Genomic DNA, 16293 nt, shown 5'->3' on the forward strand with positions numbered 1-16293 from the left:
CACAGTTTAATTGTACATCACGAGACGAATCTTTTAAGCCTAGTTAGTCCATAATTAGATAAAATTTGTCAAATACAAACGAAAGCGCTACAGTACCGAAAAGTGCCAAAAGTTATAAAAATTTGGAATCTAAACAGGCCCCTACCACCTCCTCCATCCCTCCTCCTAGTCATCATCGTATATAGAGAGCCAATGTTGGAATATTTGGGCCTAGCCATGTAAATCTAAATAATTCCTGTAAAATCTCAAAGGCCCATTAGTGCATAGGTGCATAGTAACAAGTTAGTCCCACCTTACTAGTGGAGGTGGAGGGAACCTAACTTAAATAGTTGGATGCTCTCCATGCTCTTGCAAGTGTGGGTGAGAGGAAGAAGAAAGAACACACGCGCGCTCGCTCGCCTCGCCTCGCCGGGCTTGGGCTTCGGGCGAAGGGCGCGCGCACGCGACGTGCGCGTGAATGGTCCGCCAAAATCCGGGTAAAAGGCTGTAGAAAGCCCGGCGGCTTCCTTCCTTTTTTGCCACTTTGAATCTGTTACGGATTTCACGCGCGGATTTTTGGGACTCATAACTGACTAGGTTTTGGAACGCCAAAACCCTAGCGGTTCCCCATATAAATACGCACGGGTGCCAGCACAGAAACAAGCACAAGAAAAACAGCGTAGAGAAAAAAACTACAACGCACAACACGCCTCAGCCTGCTTGTTGCGCCGCCGCGTACGTTACTTCATCCCGTTCGTCGGCGTGCACCGGCGATCGGGAGAGCAGGTCTCCGGAACCTCGTCCTCAGCGATCCTGCACCGGGAGAGGGCGAATAAGGTTTTTGGGAAGCGCTCTGCGCGACTGCTCGAACGCTTCCACATCGGCTCTGCATCCTCGTCACCACGGCTCGCCTACCTCCTCGTCAGTGGGGCACGACTCGGCGTCGTCAAGCGCGCGGAGGTGCTGATCATCGACGTCGTCATCTTTGCCTGATTATTCCAGTCACGCAAGACACGTACGACTTTCTGTTCCTAACTATGCTTTTCATACCTAGTATGATTTGGTTAGGATTGATATTGCTGCTGCAATATTTTATCTTCTATCATATTATGAGCATGTTTAGATCTATACGTTTTCTGTACACAATTTTCATCGTGGTCATGATTTATCTTCGGATTAATTTAAAACTGAAACTCCTAATTTTTCCGACAGCCAATGCCATTACTGCACTAGATAGACTCAGCGACACCCTACTTAGCTTGTCTTTTCCTACATGGACGACATTTGCGTACTGTTGTTCATTTTTGGTGTGATTTCTGCAGGGGAGGGAGGAAAGGGAACCGAATCACGGGGGTGATCGCTGCTCCAAAAAAGAAGACGACCTGGTGATGCTGGCCGAGAGGATGCAGGCAGATTACACTCTCTCGCTGTCTAAAACGGAATATACCACCAGTCTGCCACTTGTGCATATAAGTCTAAGGCAGAAAATGACATGCTCTCTCGTCATCAGTATGAGACTCCCAACTCTTCAATTGACCATTGCCAATAGCGGCTTCAGTCTTACCTTCACTGATGTTACAGTTTGCAATAACTGGTACATCGGCTGTCATGCTGATTGGCAAACAGCAATTAATAAAATATGATGGGGGGAAAACACGGTGCTATTGTGGCACAGAAAATGACCATACGAGAATAGGTTCAGTAAATTTGTGATCACCAAAAAGGGTACATCTCTTCCTAGAATAAGGAGCGGGAAACACTAGCTGGAACATGAGAACATGCAAGGACATTGAAAAAAAAGGATTGAGTGCGATCAATATAACTATTAAATCTTGAGTTCATCAGTAGAAGTTACTCAATCTTGTATACGTTAAGAATTTTTGGATGTGTGAATCATTTGTCAGTTGTTGGTATTATTGGAGAAACTTTAAAACCGTATGTTTTTGCTACAAAAGTAGGCATCTACACTCTCTTCCGGGTTCTATACTTCTGTGCATGTGTGATACAATACCGGAGAACCAAGATAGAGATGCTAACACATCATATCATGTGTACTTCTTTTCAAAATTTAGTGAGGAAGTTGAACATATTCATCAGTATAAAGCCAGAGACTGGTAAATTCACTTTATAAGGATAACACCATCCTGATCATTGAAAAGGAATAAGCTGAGCTAAAAAAAAATATGGCGCCACTCAAAAAAGTTTACACAAACACCATCTTACTATTGCTAATTGGAGATTTCTTTTCAAAACTCTATATGAAGCCAACCTAAGATCATAGATGGACACTCTAAAAATAAAGAACTTCTAGAAATTCTCATAATAAAAATCAGAAACATTCGACCATCAATCTGACAACTCAAATTATAATAGTCATTGGATCTGTTATCTTTCCTAATAAATTACCCGCATCTGCTATAGGCTAAAGTACCCCCCCTAAACATGTATCTAAATTACCCACCTCTACCATTATAAAAAAATCTAAGATAATCCCCTAATTTTCATATAAATTACCACCTATGCTATTATTAAAAGTTAAAGTAACCCCTAAATCAAAATACTACCCACGATGTGTCACCATGTATTGATGTATGATGGAAGAGATAAGAATACCAATTCACAAATAAATAGTTCAATTAAATACGTACAATGAAATCTATTGCAACTAGATAATGATAAATATGTATTTTAGAATATATGTTAGAATATTTAATAGATGAAAGAGGGCGTAAGATAGATAATTATATTTATTAGCTATAAGCCTTATGTTTATATTATTTTTAATTTGCCTGTGCGGAAGTACGGGTTGATAGGCTAGTATTAGAAAATGCTATATTATCAATAAGCAAAAGGAATATGAGTAGCAAGATTTACATCCACAATAGAAAACTTTTCTATTTTAAGGGAAGGTTGCACCCACTCACAAGTACACCCTCCGTTTCAAAAACCGTTCCTTTAGAAAATTTTCAAATATGTTACTGGTAGTGGAAAATAACCATGCTACCCCTAATTAATTGCAGTGGTTGTAACAGCAGTTGTAATTGAAGACCGCGTTGTTTATTTGATTCCCTAGATCCTCGATAAATACAAATGTATTGAAACCTTAATCATTTGATTAGTTACATACCCTTCTCTATTGCAATTATTTCTTAGAATTTGATATTTTAATTAGATAAACTTTACTACAGTCTAAACGAACAGTCTTTATAGTATAAAATATAAAGGGTATACGAACAGCGTTCGTGAGACGCACGGAGCATGCCTAGAAAGCACCTCATTTTCCTGCACAGAGGCAGCTTCTGCTCCGTTCAGTCACCGCTTCCCTCGCTCGTTCTCACCTCTCCCCCTCCCTGTTCCCATCTGTGCGCCATCCTCCTCTTCCCGCGCGGGGAACAGGCGGTCTTCCCGCCGCCGCCGCCCCTCCCTCCTCTTCCCCCGACCCCTCCGAGCACTGCAGCCCCCCGTCCTCCTCTTCCCGCGCGGGGAGCTGGCGGCCTCGACGCCGGGCGCCGCCGCCCATCCCTCCTCTTCCCGCGCGGGGAGCAGGCGGCCTCGCCGCCCCCACCCCTCCCTCCTCTTCCCCCGACCCCGACCCCCGCCCGCTTTCCGCCCCCAGCAGCAAGCCGCCCGCCGGTCCAGGTGAGCAGAACGGGCTGGTGGCCTCCTCCTCCAGCATCCCCTCCTCTGCACAATTGCTAATGCCTATCTTCTCTTGTTTGTAGCAGATCGACGCCCCTGTCCTCGCTCGATTCGCCAGCAGTAAAGGACAACACAAGTAGCAGCACACCCTCTTCTCCATCGTCCAAGGAACTGCAGCACTAGAGGTAATCTCATCTGAAAATATGTATGCATCTAGGGTTACATTGTGTTTCAGGAAGTGATCCTCTCATTTCCTGTGTACATTGTTGGTTGCTGAAATTACTGTTTGGTGGTAGGTAAGGGGCTGTGAAGTGTTCGCGTGGAATGATTGTGTTTCAAGATTGTGATTGCTTGGTTATACTTGTTGAGATTTACATGTATTAGAAATGTCATTTTTGTTGTATATTGCTAGGGTAACTAATTACAGGTGACGTCTTAGATCATGTAAGTTGTCCTTGCATTTGTGTTGGTTTACTTGGATAAATTAATAGTAATTGGAGTAAGTGCTCACTACACTGTGCTGTTTTGATTAAATCAAATCAGATAGGTTTTTGAGTCTAGAGTATATTGTCTTGTAATGTATGGTGCTTAAGCCACAACTGTGGTTAGAAAGTTGAGTGGCCTGGGAATTTCTCCATACTTATAAATTAAGAATTATTGGTAGTATGCCGAAAATTCTTAAATTTATAATGTATTTCACTTGTGAATCATATCTTAAGGTTACATTTGATCCATTGAGCTTAAATAGACTAGAACGGAAAAGCTAGAAAATTTTATTGATTTAGTATCTGGTTTTGTGCAGCATAAGGCAGGATAGCAATGGCCACATCATCAGCATACCCTCCGCCTCCTCCATTTTACCGACTTTACAAGGATTACGAGCAGGATCCCTCATCTGCACCAGAACCTCCACCGCCAATTGATGGAAAATATACAGTATTTGGTGCTGAGCACGAAGTATGTTGCTTATTGTACTTTTCGTGCTACTCTTGTTATTGATTGTGCTAAACTTACCGTGATTTGCCACCATGGTATCTAGATAAATCAGGTGTTGCCAAGCTTGGAGAGTCAAGGTGTTCGTCAGCTTTATCCAAAGGGCCCCAATATTGGTGCGTCTAGTTCTTGAGAAACAGATCTGTTTATCTGCATATGCATATGTATCTCAAATATCTGTGATTTGTTGAATGTTAGAGATATTTATAAGCATATGCTAGTTGAAATTTTTATGTACCAAATAAGTGGCTACTACAACTTTGAGGACTGGATAACTTTTAATGAGCTGCCTCTTTGGAAAATTGGTTAAATTAGATTTCAAGAAGGAGCTAAGGACCCTCAACAGAGAGCTTCAACTGCATATTTTGGAGCTGGCAGATATTTTAGTGGAGAGACCATCTCAGTATGCTCGCAGGGTAGAAGATATTTCACTCATATTCCAGAACTTACACCATCTTCTCAATTCCCTACGGCCTCATCAGGTGAGCCTCAGTTTCTGTTCCATATGGTGCATTTTTCTTCGATTGCCAAAAATGTAATTACATTGTTTAATATCTTGTAGGCAAGGGCCACATTGATTCACATGCTTGAGAGCCAAATTCAGCGTCGCAAGCAGGCAATTGAAGATATAAAACAGTGAGTAACTAGTTCTTCTTCAGCTCAGCTGCATAAGTTAGGATTTTCATCTGACATGGTTTGTAGAAATTTTAAGGGTAGACCTATGAGCTTTCCGCCAATGCCTCCTATTATTAGTTTGACTATACTAGTTAATCCCCCACAATGCTCCACTATACACTGAAGCTGTCGTATATATTTTTCAATTTTTCTATATTCATAATTAGAGTTAGAAAAGGATTGTTTCCAGGCACGTTTCCTAGTTCACAAATGTTGCAAAATTCTTTTTGTGTTTTCCTTTTCTTTTGCCATCGCATTTCGACTTTGGCATAGTAAGGAACTGAAGGAGCGGACTATAGTTATCCGTTGCAATATCAAAAAGGACCATTTAACTACTTTTTGCTGCTTCAGTTTGAAATGTATAATGTAATTAAGGAGATGGTTAACTGATAGTTTTTATAAGAAATTGTAGAAAACATGGTATTCTATAAAGTTGATTTTGTTAACTTGGATACACATTTTACGTAGTATTCTATATGCTTGCTTTATTTCCACAAGTGACCTTTGTCTCAAGGAACATAACAATTAAGCACTTGCTTGCAAGCCTTCTGGTTTCATTGTAGACTGTGACTGTGCAATTGTAGCATTTGACTCTTTTGACAACCCTGAGTATTTTTCGTGAGTAACCTTCGTCTCAGGGAACATAACAATTAAGCGCTTGCTTGCAAGTCTTCTGGTTTCATTGTAGATTGTGACTGCATAATTATAGTCTTTTGACGACCCTGAGTATTTTCTTACTACAGGAGGAGAGAGGAAGCGCAAAAGCTGCTTGGTGAATCACTGCTTGTCTTAGATGGAAGCCAAACTAATTAGGCTGATGCCAATTTGGCTGTTAGAAGACAGATAAGTGCTCTGAGTTAAAGAAATCTAAATAATCTTTAGATCAATAGCTTGTGGAGCCAACCAAGAGATGGCGTTGAGATATTTCTGGCTTGTGGTATCTGTTGGGGCCTTTTGGTATTTTCAACTTTGATCACTGAATCTTGTACATACTTTAATGGTCGATGCTAACATGCTTAACTGTGATGTTTACGTTCCGTGCTTTTTCTCAGTTGGAGATTGTTGAATTAGTTTGTAGTCTTAGCGGATTGTTAGACTGATGTCGGTACTTTAGATGTGTTTGTTTTATTTTGTTGCTATGTGATTGCATGCCGAAGCAAGTGGATGGAATACGAACGGATTAATCCTATCTTAGTTTCTACGAGAACCAGTGTGTTCTGACTCTCTTGACGGGACTGAGTGCGTGTTGCATCCTCTATCCATACATATTTCTGGTTCAATTTTTCATGCCCGTTTTTGTGTGTTTTTTAATGGTGGGGTACGGGAGCACCTGAAGGTGCTGGAGGCCTGGAGCACGTGAAGTGTGAACAGGTCAATGGTCATCAGATGATTCAGATTGGCACTGGAGAACCAGGCATCAGATTGGCTCTGGGCTACCATACACACACAAACCAGTTTGTCCATTGCCAGGACTTGCTCCTTTGGGATGGCTCTCGGGAATCGATAGATATGAGTTGCAAACCACATCCAAACAAAATTTGAAAAATATAATATGCGCATATCAGGGCAGCATATGTTATATCATTCAGGTCTTTGTGTCATAACCAGTAAACGGAACAATAATATTTCTTCCATAGATTCCAAGCGGACAAATACAATAGCAAGATGCAACAGGTCTCCTTGAGCCTTCAAAAGTGTGGTCACCTCCTAAAGCAAGTCACAAGGAAGATGTGAGCCTAAGCCTTTTTCTTCGATGATTTCTTCAGGGATTTCTTCTGAGGCTTAAGCTTATCAGATTTTGGGAACGTCTCTCTGTCTTTCCTTCTTTGCTTTTCCTTCTTCACCTTGTACATTGTAATTGCCTGCTTACAAAATTGTTCACAGATGCTGTTAGCTCACTCAAACAAACAAGGAGCAGTACCAATAATGATTGGAAAAACAAATTTAATAGACGCGATGGAGTCCAGGAACTTGCCTTGCCAACATCAAGCTGCTCGTCAGAGTTTCTGGCAAGTAGAGAGTTCAGGATCTTGTCGTTCTGCTGTTTCTCCAGGTTGCCCATTCCTTTCCCTTCAGCAACTGGGAGGAACTGCAGAAACGACATGATTCAGCTAGTGCACAAAATCAGCCTGCTAAGGCAGGCTGAGAAATCAAAGCCACCCAGATATAAAAACCTGTCTATGTTTGCCAGGATGCTTTGGAGGTTTCTCGCCAGGCAACTTCTCATCAAACTTGCCACCACTTGCTGTTGCTGATGAAGCCATGCCAGCAACATTCTCAAGATCCTCTTTTCTAGATTTTTTTCGGAAGATCAGCTTTAGTTCCTGTGATGGGCAAGGCCTTTGCAGCAAGCTGTATATGACTGCAATCAAGAGGGGTACAGAAGAGCTGTTAGATTGTTATACTGGATAATTTTACAAGGTTCCTTACTGATACAAAGAAGAATTCATAGGAGAGAGGGGGCAGCAGTAATAACTAGGGAAGGATTACAACCTTGGCAAAGCACCAACTTTTGCAGCTTTCTTTGAGTTCTTCAGTCTGTTCTTTTCTTGCTTTTCTACCCGCTTCTTCTTCTCTTGCCTTCTTTGTGCAAAAGGATCAACACCAGGCTCTGTAACAAGGGAAATTGTCAATTTAAAGGGTATATCAGATTGACAAACCAGGTTTAGGACACATTCACTTCTAGATGAGAATCATTGGCAACGGGAAAGTATTTCAGATTCAGGTCTTAACTATAAAATGACTGCTTCTCGAGGGTAAAGCATTGCATAAAAATGCTAGACAAAATCAGCGAACACAAGCAGATGCCCATGACAACCGGCAGTATGCTACTGGATTGGGGAGAGACAGCAGTCTTCTACTCTTGTTGCTTAACAGTCAACAGGATTGTTGGCAAAAGTTCATGAAGACAAATTACTAACCATCAGTGGCTTTGGCATCAATGATCGGAATGTCTTTGTCATCATTAACACGGTCATAGCCATAAGTCCGCTTCCAGGATTGAGTTTGCTCATCCCATTCACGCTTGTTCTTCTTGCGCTTGGTAATCCCTGCATCATGGTGACCCAGTCAAGGATGAAAGAGTAAGTAAATTTCAATTTGCACGACAGAGTCATGGAAATATAATATGGGCAATGGTATCACCTTTCGCCTTTGCAAAGAGCTCCCACTTGGTCGGTGGCTTTGGCTTGGGTAGCTGGTGAGAACAGGAACAGGGTTATTAAACATGCAAACCACCTTTAATTACAGTACAATCTTCAAGGCATACATCAAGCTAAAGAACTGGGCGACTGAGAATGGTTTCGCTCCCATTCATGGCAAACGTCTCTTCGAATCAGTAAGAGTTGAATCAACTAGTGCATGTTTCGCAGTAAAAAAAAATTATAATTTAGGGACGAGATTTAGATAGTTAGAAACAGAGACCGTGTGACTAATTCTACAGCACATCATCGTCAGCGGATGGTCAGATTAGATCACTAGGAATTGATGAAGCGAGAGGTTCTCACATGCTTCTCGCGCGGAAGTCGGATGTTTGGCGGCGGGAGGTGGACGATTGGGCCGTCGCGGTCCTCGCTGGGCGGCAGCGCGAAAAGGGAGTTGGCCACAGCCTGCGCCAGCTCCGTCGCCTTCTGCAGGCACTCCTGCCTCAGCTCCTCCCTGCTTCCGGCGGCCAACCCCAAATTTCGTCAGGACGTTTACAACACAGCACAAAAGGCAAGCACGGCATGCAACTGCTTGGTGGTGCGACGGGGGCGAACCTGGCGGCGGCTGAGACGTGGTGCGACGGGTCGTACACCATGAGGTTGCCGAGGTCCACCTCGCAGCTGGAGGCGGCGGCGGCTGGCGTAGCGTCCGCCATGGCTGCGCCGGTGCGTGGCGGTGCGGTTGGGGAAAGAACTGAAGCGAAGCGGCGAGTAGCTACGGTTTTACTTGGGGCCTTGGGTAGGATTAGGAAGGATATATCTAGTGGCCCGCCGTGTCTTCTGCCTGCCCAATCTGCCGCCCACGAAGCCCACTGAACGGCCCAGCATCGTAGAATGGAAAGGGAGGATCGATAATGTGGGCTAGAGTAGCCCAACCAGGGTTTCATATTCTGTTTCCAACAATACCACGTCAGATTGGGGATAAATGAAATACTATACCTCAATGGAGAGTTTTATTTTACTGATTTCAAAACTAATCAGTGTAATTAAATGCTAGTTGATCTAGTATGGTATGTATATTTGTAACCAGTGTAATTAAGTGTAATTAAATGCGCACAGGATCTCCAATGAAACAACGGCGGTCACAGTGGTGGTTTCACGCCACTTTCAACATCTTAGAAACGAGTTAGCAGAGTGTTATGGGGATGAAACTGGTTCCTTCTCTTCCCTCATTAAATTAGTGCCACATCATCAAAAATGCTGATGTATCATGGTAATTAATGCCATAAAACTCGTCATAAAACCCCTACTATGATTAGCCCTTATGCTTTCTCAGCCGCACTGGATTATCAACAGGCACTTCCTCTCAAAAAGAAAAAAAAGATTATCAACAGGTACTTCATCATCATCTACTACTGAACGAATATCAGCTGAAAATATGAGCACCTAGGCCAGTATGTTTGGTTGATTCAATTAAATTCAGTGGTATGTTGATGGAGCCCAGCAATTAGATGTGTGGTTGGCGCGGGTAGATCTGCATTCAATCGGTAGCAGGTACGGACGTACGGTTGCCATGCCAAGATCGATGTGTTCCTCGTTTCGACAGTAGAGCTGAGCAGTATTACGGTTTCCTTTTGTCAAGCCGGCCGGGCCGGAGAGTCAGAACCAACAATCTATCTAACAATAAGTATAGACCTGATGGTGATGCTGACACTAGTTGGGAGGGGCATGCCAATCTAGCAGCAGAAAAGGCGCCAGCCTGCTAGTTCCGTTCTGATCCCCACAGCCCGGCGACCGACAGCTTGACACTGCCGATGGCCGCACCATGCCTTCCCCTCGACCGGGCGCCGTCGTCCATACCATGCACGCCAGGTAGCTTGGCTCGTCCGAACCCATGACTCCACGTACGCCCGGCGGCGGCGTCGCGGAGACCCTGGTTGGTGTGGTGACTTCACCGCGCCGCGCACGCGTCGTCCTTCCTGCGTCTCCCGCCGCGCGCCCGTGACTACCCGGCGTGCCGCGGTGTGGTGGTGTAATCCATGGTGACCATGATGGGATGGGCATGGCCCCCACCGCCCACCCCTCCAACACAAGCAAGGCACATATGCCTCCGTCAGGGACAAAGCACACGATGCTGGAAGCTGCTTGCTTAAAACCCAAACCCCTTCTCTCCACCGCCGCTACTCCTCCTCCTCCTCCCTCTTCTCTCCAGAAACAGCGCCACCACCATGGCTCCTCCTCCGCCGCTACTCCTCCTCCTCCTCCCTCTTCTCTCCACCGCCGCGCCGACCATTTCCACCACGACGCTCCCTCTATACCGCCACCTCCCGCACGTCGCCGAGACGGCGCACCACCACCCGCTCTCCCGCCTGGCCGCCGCCTCGCTCGCCCGCGCCTCGCACCTCAGGCGCCCCGCCCACCACAAAGGGCAAGCTGGTACCGCCTCCGCCACCGCGCTCTACCCGCACTCCTACGGCGGCTACGCCTTCACCGCCTCCCTCGGCACGCCGCCGCAGCCGCTGCCCGTCCTCCTCGACACCGGCAGCCACCTCACCTGGGTGCCCTGCACCTCCAGCTACCAGTGCCGCAACTGCCCCACCGCCGCCGTCCCCACCTTCCACCCCAAGAACTCCTCCTCCTCCCGCCTCGTCGGCTGCCGCAACCCCTCCTGCCTCTGGGTCCACTCCGCCGCGCGCCTCGCCGGCAGCAACTGCACCACCGGCGCCGTCTGCCCGCCCTACGCCGTCGTCTACGGCTCGGGCTCCACCGGCGGGCTCCTCATCGCCGACACGCTCCGCGCGCCGGGCCGCGCCGTTAGGAACTTCGTGGTCGGCTGCAGCCTCGTGTCCGTGCACCAGCCGCCGTCGGGCCTCGCGGGCTTCGGCCGCGGCGCGCCGTCCGTGCCCGCGCAGCTCGGCCTCACCAAGTTCTCCTACTGCCTCCTCTCCCGCCGCTTCGACGACAACGCCGCCGTCAGCGGCTCGTTGGTCCTCGGCGGCGGCAGAGCCGGCGGGATGCAGTACGTCCCGCTGGTCAAGAGCGCGGCCGGCGACAAGCAGCCGTACGCCGTGTACTACTACCTGGCCCTGACCGGCGTGACAGTGGGCGGGAAGGCCGTGCGGCTGCCGGAGCGGGCGTTCTCCGCCAACGCCGCCGGAGCGGGAGGCGCCATCGTGGACTCCGGCACCACGTTCACGTACCTGGAACCGACGGTGTTCCAGCCGGTGGCGGAGGCCGTGATCGCGGCTGTGGGCGGGAGGTACAAGCGGTCCAAGGAGGCGGAGGACGGGCTGGGCCTTCGCCCCTGCTTCGCGCTGCCGCAGGGCGCCAAGTCCATGGCGCTGCCGGAGCTGTCGCTCCACTTCAAGGGCGGCGCCGAGATGCAGCTCCCGCTGGAGAACTACTTCGTTGTCGCCGGCCGCGCTCCCGTGCCCGGCGCCGACGCCGCTGCTCCGGCCGCCGCCGAGGCCATCTGCCTCGCCGTGGTCACCGACTTGGGAGGGGCCGGTGGAGCGGGAGACGTGGGCGGCGGCCCGGCCATCATTTTGGGGAGCTTCCAGCAGCAGAACTACTACGTGGAGTACGACCTGGAGAAGGAGAGGCTGGGGTTCCGGCGGCAGCCGTGCGCCGCGTCGTCGTCGTCGTCCATGAATTAATTGCTTGCTCCACCGCCACGTACTGCTGCTAATGACAATGCAAAGGTGTTTGCTTTCTTTAATTGTGTGCTCGGGTTGTCCTGCTACTGCTAATAAAATTACTGCATTTACCTACCGTGTGTGCTTGCTTACCCATGTCATTGTCGCGTGATGCATAGTCAGCCATAAGCGTGCAGGTAAAAGATTGCTAGAGAAATAAAAGACGAGCAAAAAGACGGCGATGCTTTTCCTCCTTTTGTTTACGGACGGATTGCTTTGGGAAGAGGGATAGCATGTGCTACCACAGTAATCATCCTTTTCTTTGTAATTTGCCATTTCTATCTCTTGTCGCGTGGCTTCATTGCTTGTTTTAAATTCTGTCACCCAAGGTGTGTCTCAGCACGAGTTTGTGAGCTTTGTAGCATTAAATTTTATATCATACCATCAATTTTGCTAATAAGGAGAGATAAAGACTAGAGTTTCATGGGACGTGAGAGGAGTTTCATCACATAAAACTCATCTGATATAGGTGCTTGATTTTCCCATCTTGATAACCATACCATGAAACTATATGGCCTAATTTCAGTGGAGTACTCTGACGGTACTGATGAAATGAGCATGTGCCATTCCTCACCGTGTCGGCACTGTACTCTCTCTCTCCCCCCCCTCTTTGATGTGCGCATTTTCTCCTCGCGTTTAAAGCTCGTCCTGACTCGCACTGCCGGCAGTAAATCTGCACCAACTTTGCATCAGAGCGTTGTGCGTATGAATAAGGTTATTTCTTATATTAAAAAATGAACGAATAAGGTTACAGTGGAGCCGGTAATTCCTCAATAAAGACGTTGTAGCTTAATTGGCATTTGGATGAGCAATTTGTGTGGATGAACTATGAAGGTAGGTCTTTGTCCTGCTGTCCTGCTGGTGCTGTTTTTTTGTGCCTATTTTACTCCAGAACCCCAACACGTACTGAATGGGCAGGCTCGCACCTATCTGGTCTAGCACGCTCTCCTTTGTACAGTGGGCCTTAATGGTGGGCCGAGTCGAACAAAAGGACGAAAAGCTCGAAATGAACGTGGGCTGGTGGCCTATCTCTCAATCTCTCCTAGTCACCGATGCGAGGCCGAGAACGGAATTCATATTGTACAAACAAGTCACCGATAGGGCACCAGCAGGATCGGCGCAGCCCATGGTGGGTGTTCTTTGGTCCTTGGAATTGGAACCGCATATCATTCGGCATTCGCTGTCCTGTCCCACCATTGTCTGTCCGTCTCTTGTCGTCGTCTTTTCAGCTGGGGCGACATCGCCGCGTGCATTATTTGCTGCTTGCGCTCGTGAGCAGAACATGGCCAACCCAACAACTCCCTCCTTGATATTTTCTGCAAGGACGGACCGGTTGTTATTCTTGGTCACCTGCACCAGCACGGCAGCACCACAAAGATTGCTCTTTGCTTGCAAAATCGCTTTAAGTTGAAACCCAGCCACCGATGGCTCTTTCCTCGGTCAGTTGCAGGCTTGCAGTTGAAGGATCGATGTCAGATTCAGAAGCATGCTGACCTGGCCTGAATGCCCCCTCCCGTCAATGGAAGCGCCAATGGTTTTGTGTCAGCTGGCTCCGATGACAGAGACGCAGACAGCGAAACAAAACAAACCAAGCGCTGCGCTGTCATCACCGCTCCACTCTTGGTTTGAGTGGATGGATCTCCCCGATTAACTGTAACTTCGACCTATTTGGTTGCGGAGGGCTAAATTTTAGTCCATCGCATGAAACAAGAATATTATCGTTTAGTAGTATCTTACTATTACTATTTAAGATTTTTTTCGAAACCTTCACATGAAGTCACCTAGGATCCTAGGTGGACACTTAAAAAATAAAAAAATAGAGAAATTCTAGAAATTCTCACAAAAATCTGAAGCATCCGGCCATCAATCCGACAACTCTAATTTGATTTGTTATCTTTCCTAATAAATTACCCATCTCTGCCATTATAAAAATAATACAAATAATCCTCTAAATCTACATATAAATTATCCAATTGTATTATTATTAAAAGTTAAAATAACTCCTAAATCTGAATTTAGATTATATAATTATAATAAAATATTAAAGTGCATCAATATAAAATTCTAAATTAATATTTTTATCATTATTAAAATATTATTTATGTTATTCTTATATAAAAATAGTACCGACCATACATGTCACCGTGTATTTATATACGATGGAGGAGAAAAGAATATCAATTCACAAACAAATGGTTCAATTAAATATATACTAAACACATCTAGAGACGTGATGCAAAATAAGATCTGTTGTAATTAGATAATGATAAATATATTTTAGAGTATGTGTTAGAATATTTAGTAGATGAAAGAGGATGTGAGATAGATTATTATAATTATTAGCTATAAGTTTTACTTTTTATATTAATTCTAATTAGCCCGTGGGTGAGCACGGGTTGATAGGCTAGTTAAATAAAATCTGTTTATAAATTTTTTTCACGGATGGTGCTAATTCGCGAGATGATCCTGCTAATTATGGATTAATATATCTCATTAAATAGGTTCTACAATTAATTTTGTAATTAAATTTTATTTAATACTTCTAAATGATAATATTTTTTTATTACATGACAGGGCTAAGTTTAGCCTCCGGAACCAAACACGTTGCTGCTTGCTCTCTTGCCTGATAGATAGACAGAGCACTGAAAAGGTTTGCTGTTTTTGAGTAGAAAGGTTGCAAGCTTTCCGTGTGCAATCTACTTACTCTCTTGCCTGCGCCCGTGACTAACAAAGCTCATCCAGCAACACCCAAAAGGTCTCATGATAGTGAAGCCCAACCACTTTTCGAATTGCGAGCACCAAAGCGCATGATTCAGAGGCGACAACCCATTGTGATTGCAAAATTGCATCCTGGTTCATTGTGATAACTAAAGCTGAGCAGAAACCGATTCGAATCCCAGGAAGAATCCTCAGAATTTTCCGGCATCAAATTAAGCATCGTAGAACTGAGGAAGAAACCGGTTCGAATCGCCGAATTCGAGGAGGAATCCTCTGAATTCGGGCATCAAAGCATCATGAATCACAACAAAACAGAACAGAATCTGAATATCTCGTCTGAACAGCAATAGCAAGATGATGGTAGATAAATGTATACTGGTAAATATCGATCCAATGGCAAAACAAGAGAGTCATCCATGGATGGATATAACAAACAAATATGTGCATGCCTAAGGGTACGGGACGGAATCTAGAATCTATAGCAGCCGGCGATGTACAGCAACATCCTCCCACCAACAAATCGAAAACCGAAGAACAGAAAGAATCATGAATAGCTACTAGCTAGCAGTAACAGGTGGCAAAGCACCAAGCGGAAGCAGATCAGAACCAGACTCTGCAGTCTGTGGGCTGGAACGTGGCTCCGTTGGTGGCTCCCGGCGCCGGGACGAAGAGCTTGCAGGTGATCCTGGCCTTGGGCCCCCGGACCTTGAAGGCCCAGACCTTGACCCTGAGCTTGGCGTTGAGCCCGACGTTGATGGCGAATTTTCCGTCGGTCTGCTCCTGCCTGAACTGCGCGGCGGTGACGTCCCCCTGGAGCAGCTGCTGGCCGTGGAACTCGGGCTTGAGCTGGGTGGACGCCTCGGTGCCCTGGTAGAAGGCGTCGATGGGTTCGTAACCGAAGCGCTGGTCCTTGTAGAAGGCGAGGGCCTCGACGTTGTCGTAGTAGAGGCCGACGCGCTTGTTGGGGTTGCGCACGGTCATGGCGACGGTGAGGTTGTATGCGAGCGAGGAGGTCGGGGAGAGGCTGAAGGTGGCGAGGGAGGCGGAGTCGACGGTGGCGGCGATCATGTGGGGGCGGAAGATGAGGTAGAGGACGAGGGCGAGGACGCCGACGGTGACGAGGAGGGAGATGAGGATGCTGCAGAGGCAGCTGAAGAGGCCGCAGGCGAGGCACTTGCAGGGGCAGCACAGGCAGGAGACGGCGCGGCTGGCGGAGCCCATGCTGGCGGCGGTGGTGGTGGTGGTGGTGGTCTTGGTCGATTCGATTCGATGAGGAGGAATCCGGTGGATTTGATCTGGTGAGGCCGGGGATTGTGGCTGCCGGTTTATATGGGCGGACGGGGAGAGAGGCGACGCGGTTGTGTAAGCGCGTGGGAGGTTGGACTACCGGAGGAAGGAGGTTGTGTTGGTCTCCTCCTTCCTTGTGCGGTGTTGGTATGGGGTTTGGCCGG

General features: G+C 46.8%; 3 protein-coding genes and 1 pseudogene across 4 annotated transcripts; 2 read left to right on the forward strand and 2 right to left on the reverse strand.

Moving 5' to 3' along the window:
• Nucleotides 1-3271: 3271 nt before the first annotated feature.
• LOC112900081 (mediator of RNA polymerase II transcription subunit 7a-like) lies at nt 3272-6473 on the forward strand. Of its 2 annotated transcripts, none has more exons than XM_025968812.1 (7): nt 3272-3618; nt 3702-3803; nt 4421-4575; nt 4658-4727; nt 4927-5093; nt 5174-5247; nt 6030-6473. In XM_025968812.1, exons 3-7 carry the CDS (start codon nt 4438-4440, stop codon nt 6097-6099), a joined length of 519 nt encoding a protein of 172 aa, XP_025824597.1. In that variant the 5' UTR covers nt 3272-3618; nt 3702-3803; nt 4421-4437; the 3' UTR covers nt 6100-6473. The 2 variants fall into 2 exon arrangements, with proteins under 2 accessions (XP_025824597.1, XP_025824596.1); XM_025968811.1 differs by having other exon boundaries at nt 3705-3803.
• A 350-nt stretch (nt 6474-6823) lies between these two features.
• On the reverse strand, nt 6824-9208 carry LOC112900080 (annotated as a pseudogene).
• Nucleotides 9209-10573: 1365 nt separating this feature from the next.
• LOC112900079 (probable aspartyl protease At4g16563) lies at nt 10574-12447 on the forward strand. Its single transcript, XM_025968810.1, has one exon. It carries the CDS (start codon nt 10658-10660, stop codon nt 12083-12085), a length of 1428 nt encoding a protein of 475 aa, XP_025824595.1. The 5' UTR covers nt 10574-10657; the 3' UTR covers nt 12086-12447.
• Nucleotides 12448-15172: 2725 nt separating this feature from the next.
• Nucleotides 15173-16293, reverse strand: LOC112901212 (NDR1/HIN1-like protein 2). Its single transcript, XM_025970069.1, has one exon. It carries the CDS (start codon nt 16061-16063, stop codon nt 15443-15445), a length of 621 nt encoding a protein of 206 aa, XP_025825854.1. The 5' UTR covers nt 16064-16293; the 3' UTR covers nt 15173-15442.

Source organism: Panicum hallii, chromosome 7 (genome assembly GCF_002211085.1).
Source record: "Panicum hallii strain FIL2 chromosome 7, PHallii_v3.1, whole genome shotgun sequence".
Classification (NCBI taxonomy): Eukaryota; Viridiplantae; Streptophyta; class Magnoliopsida; order Poales; family Poaceae; genus Panicum; species Panicum hallii.